General features: G+C 31.5%; 1 protein-coding gene across 9 annotated transcripts in view; it reads left to right on the top strand.

Annotated features, from left to right (window-relative positions):
- Nucleotides 1–15,624, top strand: part of Mipol1 (mirror-image polydactyly 1) — a 320,736-nt gene that overhangs the window by 67,078 nt on the left and 238,034 nt on the right. For 8 of the 9 annotated variants that reach the window (XM_074068123.1, XM_074068126.1, XM_074068125.1 and 5 more), the window contains exons 2-3: nt 268–405; nt 957–1,034. The exons of the other annotated variant lie outside the window; for it this stretch is intronic. In XM_074068123.1, the coding sequence (XP_073924224.1) occupies nt 1,016–1,034 (19 nt within the window). In that variant the 5' untranslated portion in view covers nt 268–405; nt 957–1,015. The remainder of the gene's footprint in view (nt 1–267; nt 406–956; nt 1,035–15,624) is intronic. 9 annotated transcript variants of the gene reach the window in all.

The following is a 15,624-nucleotide window of genomic DNA, read 5'->3' as shown; positions in this document are numbered from 1 at the left end:
GGTAAATGATGAGGAAGAGTGACTGTATATTGCAGAGGGATAAAATTATGGTTTTAAATAGTATATTACTAAGCACATTAAGGCCTATAAGACATGTTTTAAAATACTCCAGAGGTTATTAAAGAATGTATTTTCTACATGTCTTGCTATATGAATCTCTTATTAAAATACTGCAATTATTATTAACCTTTTTGGGCAATATGTAGGGAAATGGCTTCATTGACTGGAACATATTTCTTTGATATTAATAACTTCCTATATTTTCAGCTAATCCAAAAGTAAATGAGGAACTTAGAAAAAGATTGCCAACTCCAGATCAACATATTTAGAGAAAATTGGAAAAGGAGAAGCTTACTACAGCTTTATTTGAGGACTTTTGAAAGAACTCAGGGTTCTAGCTGTGAGGTAAATCTAATTTTATTCTCCTTAAAAGCCATTCCAAAAAAAAGAAAACTTGCATAGCTCTTACTATATTTACCATTAAAACAAATGCAAGAGAGAAATACCAGTAATTCTATAAGTTAATGATGGCTTTATGTTATCTTAAAAATTAGAATAGCAATCTTAAATTGCTTTTATTTATGCTAAAATATTTATATGCATACATACATAGTAAATTCAAGTCAATATATTTGAAGTTTGGGTATAAAATTTATAACATAGAGAAATTTTCTTACATGTGTGGGTTATAGTTGGAGAAGATTTAAGTTAGGTAAATTAAATGTTCTGTAACCACAGAAGCAAAAATGTCTAAAAGTTTATAAAAATTTACCTGCGAAGAAAACATTTTTCTGAAAAAAAAATTTAATCTCAACTCTTGAAATAACATAGTTAATTATTCTGTTATAAGTGTTTTAGAAAACCATTATCCTGTAAATTCTCTGTGAAACAAAGAATTTAGGTGCATTCTGATGTATTGTTTTAAGTTTATTTGTCTTGACTCGCCTTTATTTTAGCTTCAATCGTGGAGCAAAATCCAGAGACATTGCCAGAGCAAATAAGAACAGAAGTACAAATGGAGGACTGGTCAAAAGGTAAGGACTTTTAAGGTATTAATACCAAGCCCCAGGTGTTGTGGCAGTTCAAGGCACTGAATGAAGTATGTTTGTTCTAACTAATATGTTAGAAACAGACAAGTGCGTGCACACATGCGTAACACACGCACACACAAAGGAGAATCACACGGAGATACATCTATTACAGAAGAGACACAAAGATATAGAGGTAGATAGAGAAATAAAGTGAGCGAAAAAGAGTAACATAATGTGCACACAGAGAAAGAAACAGAAAAAGATAGAGGAAGGAAAAGGAAAAGAAGCAAATTCTATATACAAAAAAAACCCAGATGGCTGAGAGAATGATTGAGAGAGACACACACAGAGGTACACTTAGAGAAAGATTTACATAGGTACACTTAGAGAAACAAAGAAACCTGGAAAGGGAGACATACAGAGGTCCAGACACTCATATACAAAGACACAGACACACATGGAGGCACACAGAAAGAAATACATAGGGACTCGTAGAAAAAGAAAGATACCAGAGTGAAACATAGTGAGAAGGAGGCAGAGGTGCACAGTGAGGCAGAGACATAGGAAAAATAGACACACCAAGAGAGACAGTGGCACAGGCAGAGGCACATAGAAACACAGAGAAGAGAAGACAAAAGACATCCCAAGTGGAAGAGACAGAAACATACACAGAACGAGAGAGAGAAACACAGAGATACTGAAACACATGCACACCATGAAACACACTGGGAGACACTCATTCAGGGACAGAGTCAGAGGGAGCCAGAGAGTCAGAGTTGCAGAGACAAATATGCAGAGATGTACAGATGGAGACAAAGACTTTGTGGGACAGAAAGAGACACAGGGAGGGACAGCAAAGATACAGGTATGCTTACACAGAGGGACACAGCCTGAGAAGCCCAGAGTCAGAGACAGAAATACAGTTTGAAAGGCAGCCTAAAGACAGAGACAGAGATGGCCTGAAAGAAGAAAGAGAATGTGTGCAAGAGAAAACACTGTATTGCTCAGTATGGGACCAGTAGAGAGGATTTAAGATATGTTACAGTAAAATATTGAAAATGTGGAATCTTTGGGAAAGGATATAGTTGAAGGCTTACACCTTTATATACTTTTTAAAAGTTTCCTCTCAATTTTATCACTTGAAAAATAGGATTCTTACTAAGCTACTGTACAATCTCCCTCTCCTGGCTTCCTTTCTCCCCAAAGGCACTTTTTCAGTATTTATCAAGTACATTGTTACTTTTTTTTTTAAAAGAAGGTTAAAAGCTATTTTGAAGTACTGGTCTATAATCATTATATTAAATAAGTTAATAATTACATATTTATTTGAGGTATAGAAAGATGCCATACTTTATGAATACTTTTTATTCTGACTTTTGCATTTATTTCTGATTTCCATAGATACAGACTTTCTGTTTATGCTAGCACTAGTAATTTCCCTTCTGGGACTCTGGGCTGCTTTTTATGAGTTTAGGATCCAGAAAACTGACTGAATTGTGGTTAAAGCAGTAGTACATAATATCTGAGTAGGTTTTTAAATATAAGGTTAATAGTTTTAGTGCATGGACTATGTGGCACTGACTTTTGGTTCACACATACATTCAAGTTTGTGATAAGAAAGTAGTGAAGCCGGGAACTAATTCACTATAGCCATTTTTATTCAAGTAAATAAGCAACCTTCTTTTGAAGAGTTCAAAGGCATTCTACTCAATTTATGTACAAAATAAGAAAAGTAAGCCAATAATGATGTGCCTGTTGTTTATGCTCATTATTCACAGGTACATTGCTGTGAAAGTGATATTCTTCAAATTAGAGACCAAAGGATTTTTAAGGAACCAAGGGAATTATTTTTAATATAGCTAAAGAGACAGAGTCTATGGAGAAAGTACTTTTCAGAAGTGAACAATAACCCAGAAGGATGTCAAGGAAGGAGCCACTAAAGCTCTGGGATACTTATGGAAAGGAAGGTTTTAGACTTGAAAACACAGATACCTTGATAGTTTGTAAGAGGCACAGACCACCGCAGATGGGACCGAAACATAATTAAGAATCTTCACATTTTTATGGGAATTTTTATCATTAGAAATAGAAGTGATACATTTCTTTTATAAGAAAATATTACTAAACATTATGAAGAAATAAATTTAAATAGGTAATTGTATCTTTTGAGGTGTTGTGATAACTGATATGTTTCAACAGTAAACTCTTACACAGTCGTCTTGATAGCAAGATTCATGGAATTTATTTCAAAACAAATTGCTTCAAAGTTCTATCTGACACAAATGTTCATAGTCTTTTCTTGTGAATAGTTATTTAATATTATTTTACTATATTTAAAAGTAATTACACCAATAAAAAAATTTATTATATCATTATGCCTTCGTGTTATCTTAAATTTCATTATAAGGAGTGCTGAAGTGGCCATTCTTTTCCTGAATTTATTATAAAAATTGTTGAGATATTTCAAGTCAAAAGAGTTGATAAGGCAGCAGTTAATGTAACATACAATCATTTACATTTTTTGTTATCATTATAAACGTCTTAGAAAATGTATCCAAATTTCTTTCAATAGTTAAAACACAACCCTGAATGAATGTATTCTATTTTAAGTTGATAGAAACAACATAGTATGACTGTGTATTGACACATAAGCATTGGTACCATATTCTGGCCTCTTAAGAATTAAATGGTGTTTTGCCTTTTTTGTGAAAACTTTATATTTTTAAGGACTCTCTTTTATCTGTCTTTTTAAGAAGTAACATGAAATATCATAATCAGAGGAGTTTATGGTTATTTAAAGTCAACCACAGAAAGAAGGTTATTGTATGATTGATTGCTTAGGCTCTTTAGCATTTACAATTGGCCCTTTATATCTGTACATTCCATATCTAAGAATTCAGCCAACCAAACCTGTAAAACATTTGGGAAAAAATGTGTTTGTACTGAACATGTATAGACTTTTTTCTTATAGTTATTCCCTAAACAATGCTGTATAGCAAGTATGTAAATGATATTATGCATTATAAGTATTTGGAAGTTTTGTGAGTAGGTTATATGCAAATTATACACCATTTTGTTTAAGGGCATGGAACACCTGCAGATTTCAGTGTCTGCTGGGGTTCCTAGTACAAGAACAATTATACTTAATTATTCAGCTATGTAAGAAAAAGGGCATTAAGTTCTGTCAGAGGTCTCTTAATAAATAATTATTTGAAATAGTGTTATAAATTCCTGAATATTTCTTATATTACTTTTGATGGATTGTATTAACAGAAGCATGGTCTAGTGGTTTTATAGTACAACAATCCTTTGTAAGTAGTGTATTTGTTATGTATGAATAAAAAGTCTATCATAAGTATACATACTTACAATAATATATGTTAAACTGAAGGCTTGGTCCAGTTAAATTTAGAAATTTGTAAAACTTATTTAAATTTAGAACCTTTAGGGGTCAGTGTTCCCTAAGAAAGGTTAAAAAAGGTTACTGTGCCTACCAAAATTAAATATTAAGTCTGGTATCTTTTAAATACTTCTTACTAATTGAGAGTAAGAAATAGAAACACACAGCTTGAAGATTTAGATAAAAACCTTTTAATTTAATGAATTACTTCAATATTACTTCAAGATTTATTAATTTTGACAATCATTTTAGCATGTATTTGATACACAGAGTTATTTGCACTTACGTATTCTCTAAATTTAGATATGGATTATATATATTTAACTAATTTTCCTTCAAGCTTGCATGAACTTAGTGAGCATGATTCTAAATCAGCCATCTTTGTACTCATAGGAAACAAAGTGGAAAACCACTTCTAGAACTGTTTAATAGAATTTTTACATGTTGCATTTTATTGGAGGCTAGCACATTTTTTCAAAAATCTTACCTTGGCAAGTTTAAATAAAATGCAACTGTCATCTCTTTATTTTAGAATTACACTAGCAGTTATCTTTACAGCCATGATTGTTCTTTTTCAGTCGTGATTCTTTTCTATGAAACAACCAAATTTTTTCTGTAAAATAAGTAAAACTTAGTAAAAGATTACTTGTGATTTATTATCTTCTTGTTGAATTAAAATGCTGTTTATTTGTGCTTGGCACAAATTGTGCCAAGTAGATTGTGCCACCAATTCACTTCTTTTATTTTGATTCGTTCATCTTTCTGTTTGCAAGGTATATATTCTTTTTTTCCTTTGACCATCTGTTTTTCTGTAATGGAATTAAAATTTTTGCATGATATGTAGACATTTTATGAGTAGACAACTAAAGAAATGCTATAGAAAAATATATATCTATGCTGCCTTTAATGCCATTGATCATTATGACTAAAATATAACTATTCTCTGTTTAAGGCAGGGAAGAAAGAAATGGTAAGTTAATTGGAGTAAACATCCATTTCTACTGTCAAGTTAGCTGGTAGAAAAAAATATTATTCCCCAGACATTATGATTACTTGCTTCTTGAAATTCAGTTTCAAATGTGTCTACATGACTAATAATTATAGGATTTAAATTATATTTAATAACTGGTGTCCTAATAAGTATATATTTTTCCTAAATAAGTAATATACCTAATAATTAATGTTTTTACATTATTGCCTATGTTGCAGAAGGTAAATTGCACTACAAAGCCAGTGCATATTAGTAATTTCAGTAAATTGCTGTGCTAGAAATATCACAGGTTTTAGAGTTAGATAGGCATAAGTTCCAAATTTCCTATCTTCCATTTACTGCCCACCTGGACTTGGGTACAAGTTTCCATAACTCTGGCAAGCCCAAGTTTTCTTGTTGTGGAAATTAAAAGATAATTCCTTTAGGACTTTTGTGAACATAAGGTTTGATATATGTAAAGAACTGCCACAGTGTCTGAAACAGGAAATGAATTTATTTAGTAAGTACTTCACATGTATTTCCCATACGAGAGTAATTATTTTCACTAATGCAATGGCAAGCATGGTTTCAGATGGTTTAAAAAAGGTCACTAACATTTTACAAGATCCATTATATAAATAGTGGTGGGTATTCTTTTTATTCCTCTTAGTGGTGGTAGGTATACCTGTTAAGTAGTTGTTATGGGATATAAATAACAGAATTTTATTTGGTTATTAAAGTTTTCAAATATATCAGAATATCATTAGAAACGTGCTGTTTCAAAGAGATAGAGCTTACCTTTGCATATTGGATACAATATAATATAGAATTAATAATACTCATTCATGTTAAAGTCTAATTTTACCTCCATCAAAATTCCAATTGCAATAAAAACCTTCAGGCTAGTGACAGCACAGAATACTTTATATAGTCTTTTAATTTTCGCAAGTGTGAATTTAAGATTGTATTTTAAAATTTTTCTTATGCATTAGAGGGATTATAAAAAGAACATGCCTGAAATCTGATTAAATTTACTATTTAGCTTCATAGGACCTAGTTTAATAGAGTGCTAGTAGCATCTCACACATGACCAAAATATTTGAGAGTGCTGGTAGGATCCTGGCAGCTGGCCAACAGGATTGATTTGTTTCCTAAGGAAATACTGAGACTACTCTTAGAATCATGGTGCAGCTTGTACTCTTTTATAAAGAAAATAATTTATTTTAACATTTATTTTAATAAGACTGTGGGCTTCTTTATTTTTTAAGCTTCCTGTGAATGATTCTGTTACTACTCTTGACCTCAGTAGGAAAATGGAATAACATTCAAAAATATATGAAGGCAACTTAGTTTCTAGCTATTTATAACATTTGTTATGAACTATGACACTTGTAATTTCTGATATGAATACTTCACGTTGCTGAGCTTAAGTCATACATTTTCATATTATTTTTGGCAGTATTTTAATTGATGATTTTTAGAACAGTTTTAGTGTCACAGAAAAATAGAGAGATAGTGTTCCCATTTAACCCCTGCCGCCACATAAATATAACCTACCTCGCTATCAATAACCTGTATCACTGTGGTACATTTGTTACAATCCATGAACCTACCCATAAATTCTTATTAAGGGAAATGTTTGTGAGACAGTAAAAATCTTCCTTTCTCCGCCCTTCCCTCCCTCCCTCCTTCCCTTCTCTCTTCCTTCCTTCCTTTCCTAAATTGAAAGAGCATTTTAAATCAGCTCAGGCTACAACTCTTCATGTGAAATTCTTAATACATTTTTGATCTTCCATTTTATAGAAATGATAAGATTGAGCATGGAAAACAGTAAATTTCTCTTTTAATAGACCTCATCTTCCCCCATTTCAATTCTATTGGTATGATTCTCTCTTTGAGGTCTCTTTTGACTTTATTTATTTATGTATTTATTTTGGTTCAAGGAAGTATCAACTCTTATTTTTAAAATATACAGACTCTTTCAAATTTATCTGTGGCCATGAAAATATGAATTTTTAATAGAAAATACTACCTGAATTTGTCAAAAGATTTTTGCTTTTCTTTAAATTCTCTTTCCTTAAGAGTCTGTGCTCTTCAACGAAAATCTTCATTTGGTTATGGAGTTTCATTCAAGAATACTTCCTGGAAGTATTTGCAACACAGATCTTAATATTGGATCTTTAGTTTTCTACAAGTTAGAATTTTAGTTCATTTAAAATCACTGTTGCCATCCTGTTAGTATGATTACTATAAAGTGTTGAGTGTGCATTCGAATTTGTTGATTTAGGAGATCAGGTTACATTGGTGTATAGACTGAATTTAGGGCTACTTGCAGAGTTGGTTCTGGTTTCCATAGAGTAAGAATGATGTGACTTCCTGGATTTGAAGGTACTCAAAATACTTTTAGAAACATATCTCTTATATGGCAAAGTTACATATTTTAGTACATTAAAATATTTTTAGTGTACCTTTTACTTTTTACTTGCTATTTTTTGGTTATAAGTAAATCTATAGTGGTAGCATAAACCATTTTTGGAAGAGTTCACCAAATATTTCCAACTTTTAGTGGCTTGGTTTCTATCATGTAGGACATTATTGTCTTTTGAGGAGAGTTTAGATAATTTTCTTTGTGTCTGCTTGTTTTGGGGAGTATGGAAAAATAGAACAAGGTAGGCCTTAAAAATCTGAAATTGGTTAAGTCGATTATTTTGTGATTTAAATGATTGAATTAAAAATATTCTAAGGGATCTGGAGATACAGCTCAGTGGTACAGAAAATAATCAATGTGTGTGAGGTCTTGGATTCAATTCCCAAAACCATACACACACACACACACACAATCTCACATACACACACACACACACACACACACACACACACAATCGGTAGCTTTTAGGTGAAAGTGATAGTCCTTTGCCAAATGGTAAAATTGTACTGGAAGGTTAAAATTCATAGTTTGGATTTCATGTTTATTTTTGATTGCTTCTAATTTTCACTTAAGTTTTAGTACTTTAAATTTAGGACACTACTGGATAAAAGTTAACAACAGTTCATAGTGATAAAATTGTGTTTGTTGCATAGAAAATACATGTGTAAATTTTTGCTTTTCTAATGTTGTGTTTTTAAAATTAATTCCTCCTTTTAATACAATTTTTCTGTGTATACCTAAGGGAATTTGATGTACTTTGAAATTAATACAGTTGACTAATTTAATAATGTTCATTAATTTGAAATTTTTAGTATAACAGTATAATCAAGTTAAGCATATGGTATTACTGTTTTCTTCATTATTTAATTTCCTCCCCTACCTTGGAAAATTAAAAGAAATATGTAGAATTTATTCAGAATTCGTTTCCTTGAACCAACAACTAGTATTGGAGGAACAAACTTTGATAGGAAAGACAGAACAGATATGTAGTCCTCAAGGTGTCAGGCTTATATACAATCTCTAAAATTTGGAATACAGAGTATAGAGTATTCTGCATCATTTCCCCAGATTATTATAAGTGTAAAGAAATTATAATTTGAAAGAAATCTGTTTTAAATAGATGATTTCAAAATTTTTAGGAAGGCCAAATGTTGCAAAATTTTGAGTCATAATTGTTTTTAAGAGTTGAAAAAAAAACTTTAGCAAAATGTCACTGTTTCCATTCAGAAACTTTCATTGCCTACATTTTATAATCAACAAAGAGTTTAAGACTAGGACAGACTACATTAGTTCAGGTAACAAGAGCAAAGTCAAAAAAATAGAAGTAATTAAAAACTCAGTCATTGATCTCCTGAGAATGCAGTAGAAACTAGCACCAGACACTTCCTCTGCATTTTTAAAAGGCCATTTGCTTTCTAACATGTTCTATTTTGGCCCTTCATTAGCTTTTTTCTTTTTAAAATGTCTGCCCCTCCCACAAATCGTTTGAAATGAACGTGCTATCAGAAAACAAATTTACTCTTCTAAGACATTTATGTCTGAAGTATTTAATGCTTTTTTTAAAAAAGTTTAAAATGCCAACTCTAACCCAGGGGCTGAGGATGCTATAGTGTAACTGACTAACAAAGTACTAGTTCAGTAATTACAACTGATTAATGAAGTACTATTCCTACCTTGTGTGTGTGTGTGTGTGTGTGTGTGTGTGTGTGTGTGTGTGTGTGTGTGTGTGTGTGTCTGTGTGTCTGTGTTTGTGTGTGTGTGTGTGTATGCTTTTTGTTTTTTTGGAGAAATGGTGAATTTGAATAAAACATGTCATTGCATAAAAAGTTATGTAATGACGCCATATAGAGTGTAATGATTTCCTAAAACCTTGTATTTAAAGTAACCTGAATTACAATGAGAGATAAACAGAATATTTACCCATCCCTTATGAGCTGCTGCTGATATGTAAATTTATTCTTCTACTTTGCACAAATATACTTTTGAGCTACTGCTTAAACACTTTGAGGTCCTTAGTCAAACAGTTTTAATGATGCCTCCAATATTATGAAAGTGTGACATTTGATGAATGTCTCATATAGTTTTGATATCTGGGTACATGTCAACAAAAAAATTGAGCATTGGTTTGTCATGCAACACCTAGATAATTTATAATTTTACTGTTTATATCCATCTTGACATTTTTTATCTGCCAAAGGCAGGTTTCATTTGGAATCTTAATCTGAGATTTATTTGGTGGATCTGGAAATCATAGCCAGGGTTCCCACAGGAAATGGTCCATCTACCAACAGATTAAATGGCAGTCCTGCAGTTGTTAGGGGAGCTCTGCATTTAACACACATGCATACTCATTCAATCAGCACTGTGAAGAAAAATTAAAGTAGTAACCCAGGTTTAGGAACAATGTAGCTAAAAAGTCCCATATTTGCTGAATGACAAAGGGTTATATAGCAGCATTTCATTTTATTATTCGTGCTTGAATTTCTTGTTTGCTTTGTTGAGTCTGCTGACGAATACTAATAAATGCCTGCAACAATCCAGACGAGAGATGCCTGGCAACAAAGCTATGCGGTGGACCTCCCTGATCTTCTCCAGTTCACAACCTGACCTTTTGAAAAATTGGCTGGGCTAAGCTGCAGAATTTGGGTGTAATGGTTATTGTTAACTCCAGCTTTAGGATTTATTAATTTGTGTGATCAAGACTTACCTATACTTCAAAGTTTCAAAAGACCAAATACAATCATCCATCTATTAGAACTAACATTATGTTTCAGTGATTCCCTATTAGTATCTGACTGATGAGTCTTCTATTTTATTCTCTGAATTTAAAGGCATTCTTAAACAAAATCAAAAGCATATAAAGAAAATCTGTATTTTTCTCTTTGTACTTATTATTGTGAAATTTGTCTTCCATAAGTCATTTATGAAATTATTGAATTTACAGTGTGTATTCATCTTAAAATATAATTATTAAACTTAATTTACTTGCAGTTATGGAAATTTTAGACTTACACAGTTCATTCATATCTTTTTTGTTTCCTCAGGAATTTTTCTTATAAGAACAATTGAGAAAGGCTAAAAATATTTAAAATATGGTCAAATAACTCATGAAAAAAGGAAAAGTAAAACAATGAAGATTAGCTGTTACTTTAGGTAATCATGTTTTAAGATAGTTTTTGTAATCATTATAGCCTAAATAACACTTAATATTTTCAATAGGGTGATATAAATTTTATAAAGCCTTAATTTATGATATAGTTATAAGTAATTGCACTATTTAACTGTGTTCATTGCCTTCATAAGGTAAAGGATGTTGAAATAAGAAGCTTAAATATCATAGAATTTCACAAATGGTTATATATATATTAAATAGCTCTTACACAGAAATCTAAACTTTTCTTCTACAGATTAAGTATTGATATATTCATGACGATTCCAGACTTGGTTAAACAACCAAAAACGTTTTTTAAAAATTGGTGTACTATCACTTTAAATAGCTTTTTTCATAATGAAGTAAAATTCCAGTAATATCCATGAATAGGCAATGGATAATTTGAAATGTGGTATACTAAGTCATTGGATGATCATAATCAAAGATAAAAAACCTCAACACTTCTTTTTAATATGTATATTTAGCTAGATAGACAACCATGTATAGGGTTATAAAGGATATCATTTATTTTGATTGTTTAACCCTAATGTTCAAATGAATCAGTTAGGTTATACTGGAAGATTGATGATTTTTTTTCTGGCTTTATCTTATAGCTACATCTAGGCCCTTTCCAACAAATGTTTTCACTTCCCCTCAATATAGTACCATATGTATTAGTAGAACTACATAAGAACCTATCACTGTGCTTTCCAATACCATAGGTTCTGGCCACACATAGCTCTCCAGCACTACAATGTGACCAGTCCAAAGGTAGATGTGTAATGTGTAGTATAAAAAAAGTTAAATTTCTTAAAATCATTTTTATATTGTATATTGAAATGGTAACATTTATGATGTTAATATTGATTGGTTCTTATTTCTTTGTGTGCTTATTAGAAAAATTTAAATTATATAAGTAGCTTGCATAGTTTATCTTTGGATGCTGCTGATCTGCATGATTGAGAGTATCACTGAGACCATCGCCATTCTGCCACCAACCTTTTGTGTATTTCTTCGTACTGTCTGTCTGCCTGACTCTTTACCATCTCCCCTGAGAGCAAGGATGCTTTTTATTTACTTTTATAACCTATTCAGCATCTGGCATCATATTGGTGCTTGATAAGTGTTAAAATATTAAGTATTAATTTTTCTTTTCTTTCTTTTGTGTTTGTTTTTTGAGATAGCACCTCACTATGTAGCCTAGGCTAGCCTGGAACTTTTTGTATAACCCAGGCTGGCCTCAAACTCACAATCTTCCTGCTTCTGCCTTCCAAGTACTTGGATTGCAGGCATGTACCCCCATACCCAGCAAGTCCTCATTCTTAATGCTTGTTTGGTCTCCATGTATCTTTGAGACAGTTGTCTATATCAGTATTTCCTTTCATTGATTCATTTTAATGAATAAAAAACATATATTGCTCTGTATATTTTCGGAAGATGAGTATAACAGACTGCTTACATCCTATAAAGGGAGACAAACATAGATGAGAAGACCATAAGCTGTAGAACCCACATCTGTGTAATTCATTTTCTATAGTGGCTATAACCACAACAGGTTGGTTATTAACTTGATGGTGAGATTAAAAAATAGGCAAAACAAAAAGATACTCTTATATTTTCATTTTGCCATATGTAGAGACAACCTAAAAGTTTGTTGGCAGGTTTAAACCCTACGTGAAGGGCAGTAAGTATGTAGATAAATTGAAGGGAAATTACAGTTTTGGTTATGCTGTGACTGTTGAAGCCAAAATTCAAATAAAATCCTGAAAGAATTAGTGTATAGTATTCATGTTTGCATTTCTTAAGACTAAGGTCCAAAAGTTACCTAATTTCCTGTGTCAACTAAATTAGATTCTGTAAAGTATCAGTCTATAATCTACTTTCTATGATCCTTACTGTAATTAATATTGTGTGATAATACAATGAGTACTGAAATTGTTACAGAACTGTTGTTTAAAATTTCCATTTTCCTATCACAACAATGAATTCGTAGACATATAGTATTAATTTTCTTTGTACGTAAGATTGAATTTTCTTCTGGGAACTTTCCTTATGTCTGGATTTTTAAATCTCAAAGTAATTTTACTTCTTCAGTTTATCATGAACTGCATTAAACCATTATGTATTAATTAAAACTTTTAATCTTCTTAGATATTTCTTCTTTGTGTTTGTTTCTCATTGATTAAATAATATTTTATTTATTCTTTTATTTATTAATTCCATGTCTTATGAATGAATAATAATGCATGTCTTATGGATGGTTATAATAAAGTATTATAGAGATTTTGAAAGATTATACAGTTTCTGAAAGCATTTTTCCACGTAGTTGCTAACATTCCCTAAAGAAAATAATAAGTATATAATAATGTTGAATAGGCTAACTATATTGATTTTAGCTGCACTAGGTATATTCTGACCACAGACCATCAAACACATTTATTCAGGAAATGTAGAAAAAATTTAATATGAAAGCTAGAGTAACACCAGGACAATAAGTATCTTTTATTCTTAATGTTTAAGAGAAATTAATTAAAAATCCAAATTTAAGTTAAAAATTTGACTATGATTCCAAGATGGAGATGCTTATCTCATGGAAAGGTGGGGAAATCAAAATAGAGAAACTGTTAATGAAGCATACTTAAAGGTAATATCTAACAGTTACTGAATGTTTGTTCTCTACTGATACTTTTCCATATGATTTCTTTAATTCAAATAACTTAGTCCTCATAACAACAACCTTTTGTAGTGTCTACTATTATTTCTTACTTTTTCCTGGTAGGCTGGTTGATGAAAGGTTAAATAATTTGCTAAAAGTCACTATAGTATACCACAGAGTCAGAATTAGATTCTACAGTCTTTGTCTTTAGAATCTCTATGCTGACTCTGGTTCTGTTTGGAAAGTCTAAATACATCAGTGTTGTGGTAATTAGACCACTTGGATAATCAACTTTTCTCGTGTACATATTCATATTAGGTGGGACCACTATAACATGCCAAACTTTCAATGCGCTTTCTAAAACCTACGTTTAAATTACTTAAAGAATTAATAAAAAAAAAAAAGAATTGGTAGAATTCATTAGGAGCCACTAGTTGATGTTCTGGTTATTTTGAAACTAATGTTCAGTTTTAAAGACTCCTTAATTATTGAAAAAAGACATCTTTAGTTTACAAATGTGGAACTATTATAGTCAGTCTGTCGTTACATCACATTTATAATCCAATAGCAAAAAATGTAGTGATAGACAACATTGGAAAGAAAATCTATAAATACAAAGATTTTTTCTTTTTATATTTATAAAATCAGGCTAAGGCATAAGTAATACCTTTCCTCTTCCCGTCTCCCCTCAAAAGTCAGAATTTAAAGAAGTGGTTATCAGTTGCGCTAGCAAGTGTCAAAAAGCACTCCAATAAATGCCTCCATTATGGTTGATTTTACATATAAAATCATTTTATTTCAAGAGGAAAAGATCCATTTATTTGAATGTATTTGTCCACATTACTTCTGTTCCCTTGTTTTTTTATGTCCCTGAGCTGTCAGGTAGCTCGGATGTTGCTGTTTTGAGTAACCTGGTAGAATCCCTAGAGACAATTCTAACTCAACCACTCTGAAGAAACAGCTCTGTAAACAGTATTGACCCCCTCCCCCAGGGGACCATCAAATCCGTTTACACAGATACCAGTTGTCACAAACTATTTACAAAGTCAGGCAGAACAGAATTTCCCAGCCTCTAAGAATTCCTATTTGATTTTAGCCACCTCCTCACTTTTGTAAAGTAGTCATGAAATAAGTGATTTTTAGCTGTGAGTCATGATTTCTTGGGTAGCATCAATTTAACTGAGTATATTATACATTCATATGTAATTGGAGAATTGTACTCAAAGGGGATCTCTAAGCTTTCTTTTCTGGGATAGGAAATGGCATAGTACTGTTATTTTTCTAGACTAAGCAATTCAGGGTTTATAAACACTAGCACTGAGACTTAGCAATACTGACATCTCTAGAAGTAAAACAAGAATTCTTCAGATGATGAAAATGGTCCATTGAAAACAGTATGAAAGTCACTATGGAGATAGAGCATCTTCAAAGCATATAATGCATCTAGTCCACAACATATGTTCACATTCCAAAAACACTTCATCAGTTTTCTCAGATGCTTGAACTATCTCGAGGCAGAGCTGTAGATGGCATTTTAGAGGAATACTATTTAATAGCCACCCAGGTCATCATTTTCAAATAGTTGCAGGGTAAATTTACATGGCAGTGATAACGTTAGATAGTAAAAGGAAAATTTGGAAAATATATTACATTCAACGTGGTCAGATTCTTAGAGTACACACAAATAAAAGTGTGCTCACGAGAGCAAATTTGATAATAGTCATAGATTTTTTTCCTGATGTTTAAATCTGAAAAAAGACTTCATAGACATATGAATTATGAAAAAGATTAATATATTCTATAAACCCATATGGAGAAATAAATTTAAATAATATTAGTTCAGTTAGTAATGAAAGAGCAGTTAACAGTGACATTGATTGAACACCAAGACGGATTGCTAAAGAAAGTTTGTATTTTAAAACATATAAGACAGAGAGAGGAATCAATAGAATGGTTTTAGTTTTAAGTTTTTATCTGAAGAGAAAAGA

This window comes from Castor canadensis, chromosome 3, assembly GCF_047511655.1.
Source record: "Castor canadensis chromosome 3, mCasCan1.hap1v2, whole genome shotgun sequence".
Classification (NCBI taxonomy): domain Eukaryota; kingdom Metazoa; phylum Chordata; class Mammalia; order Rodentia; family Castoridae; genus Castor; species Castor canadensis.
This window is presented reverse-complemented; position numbering and strand designations above follow the sequence as displayed.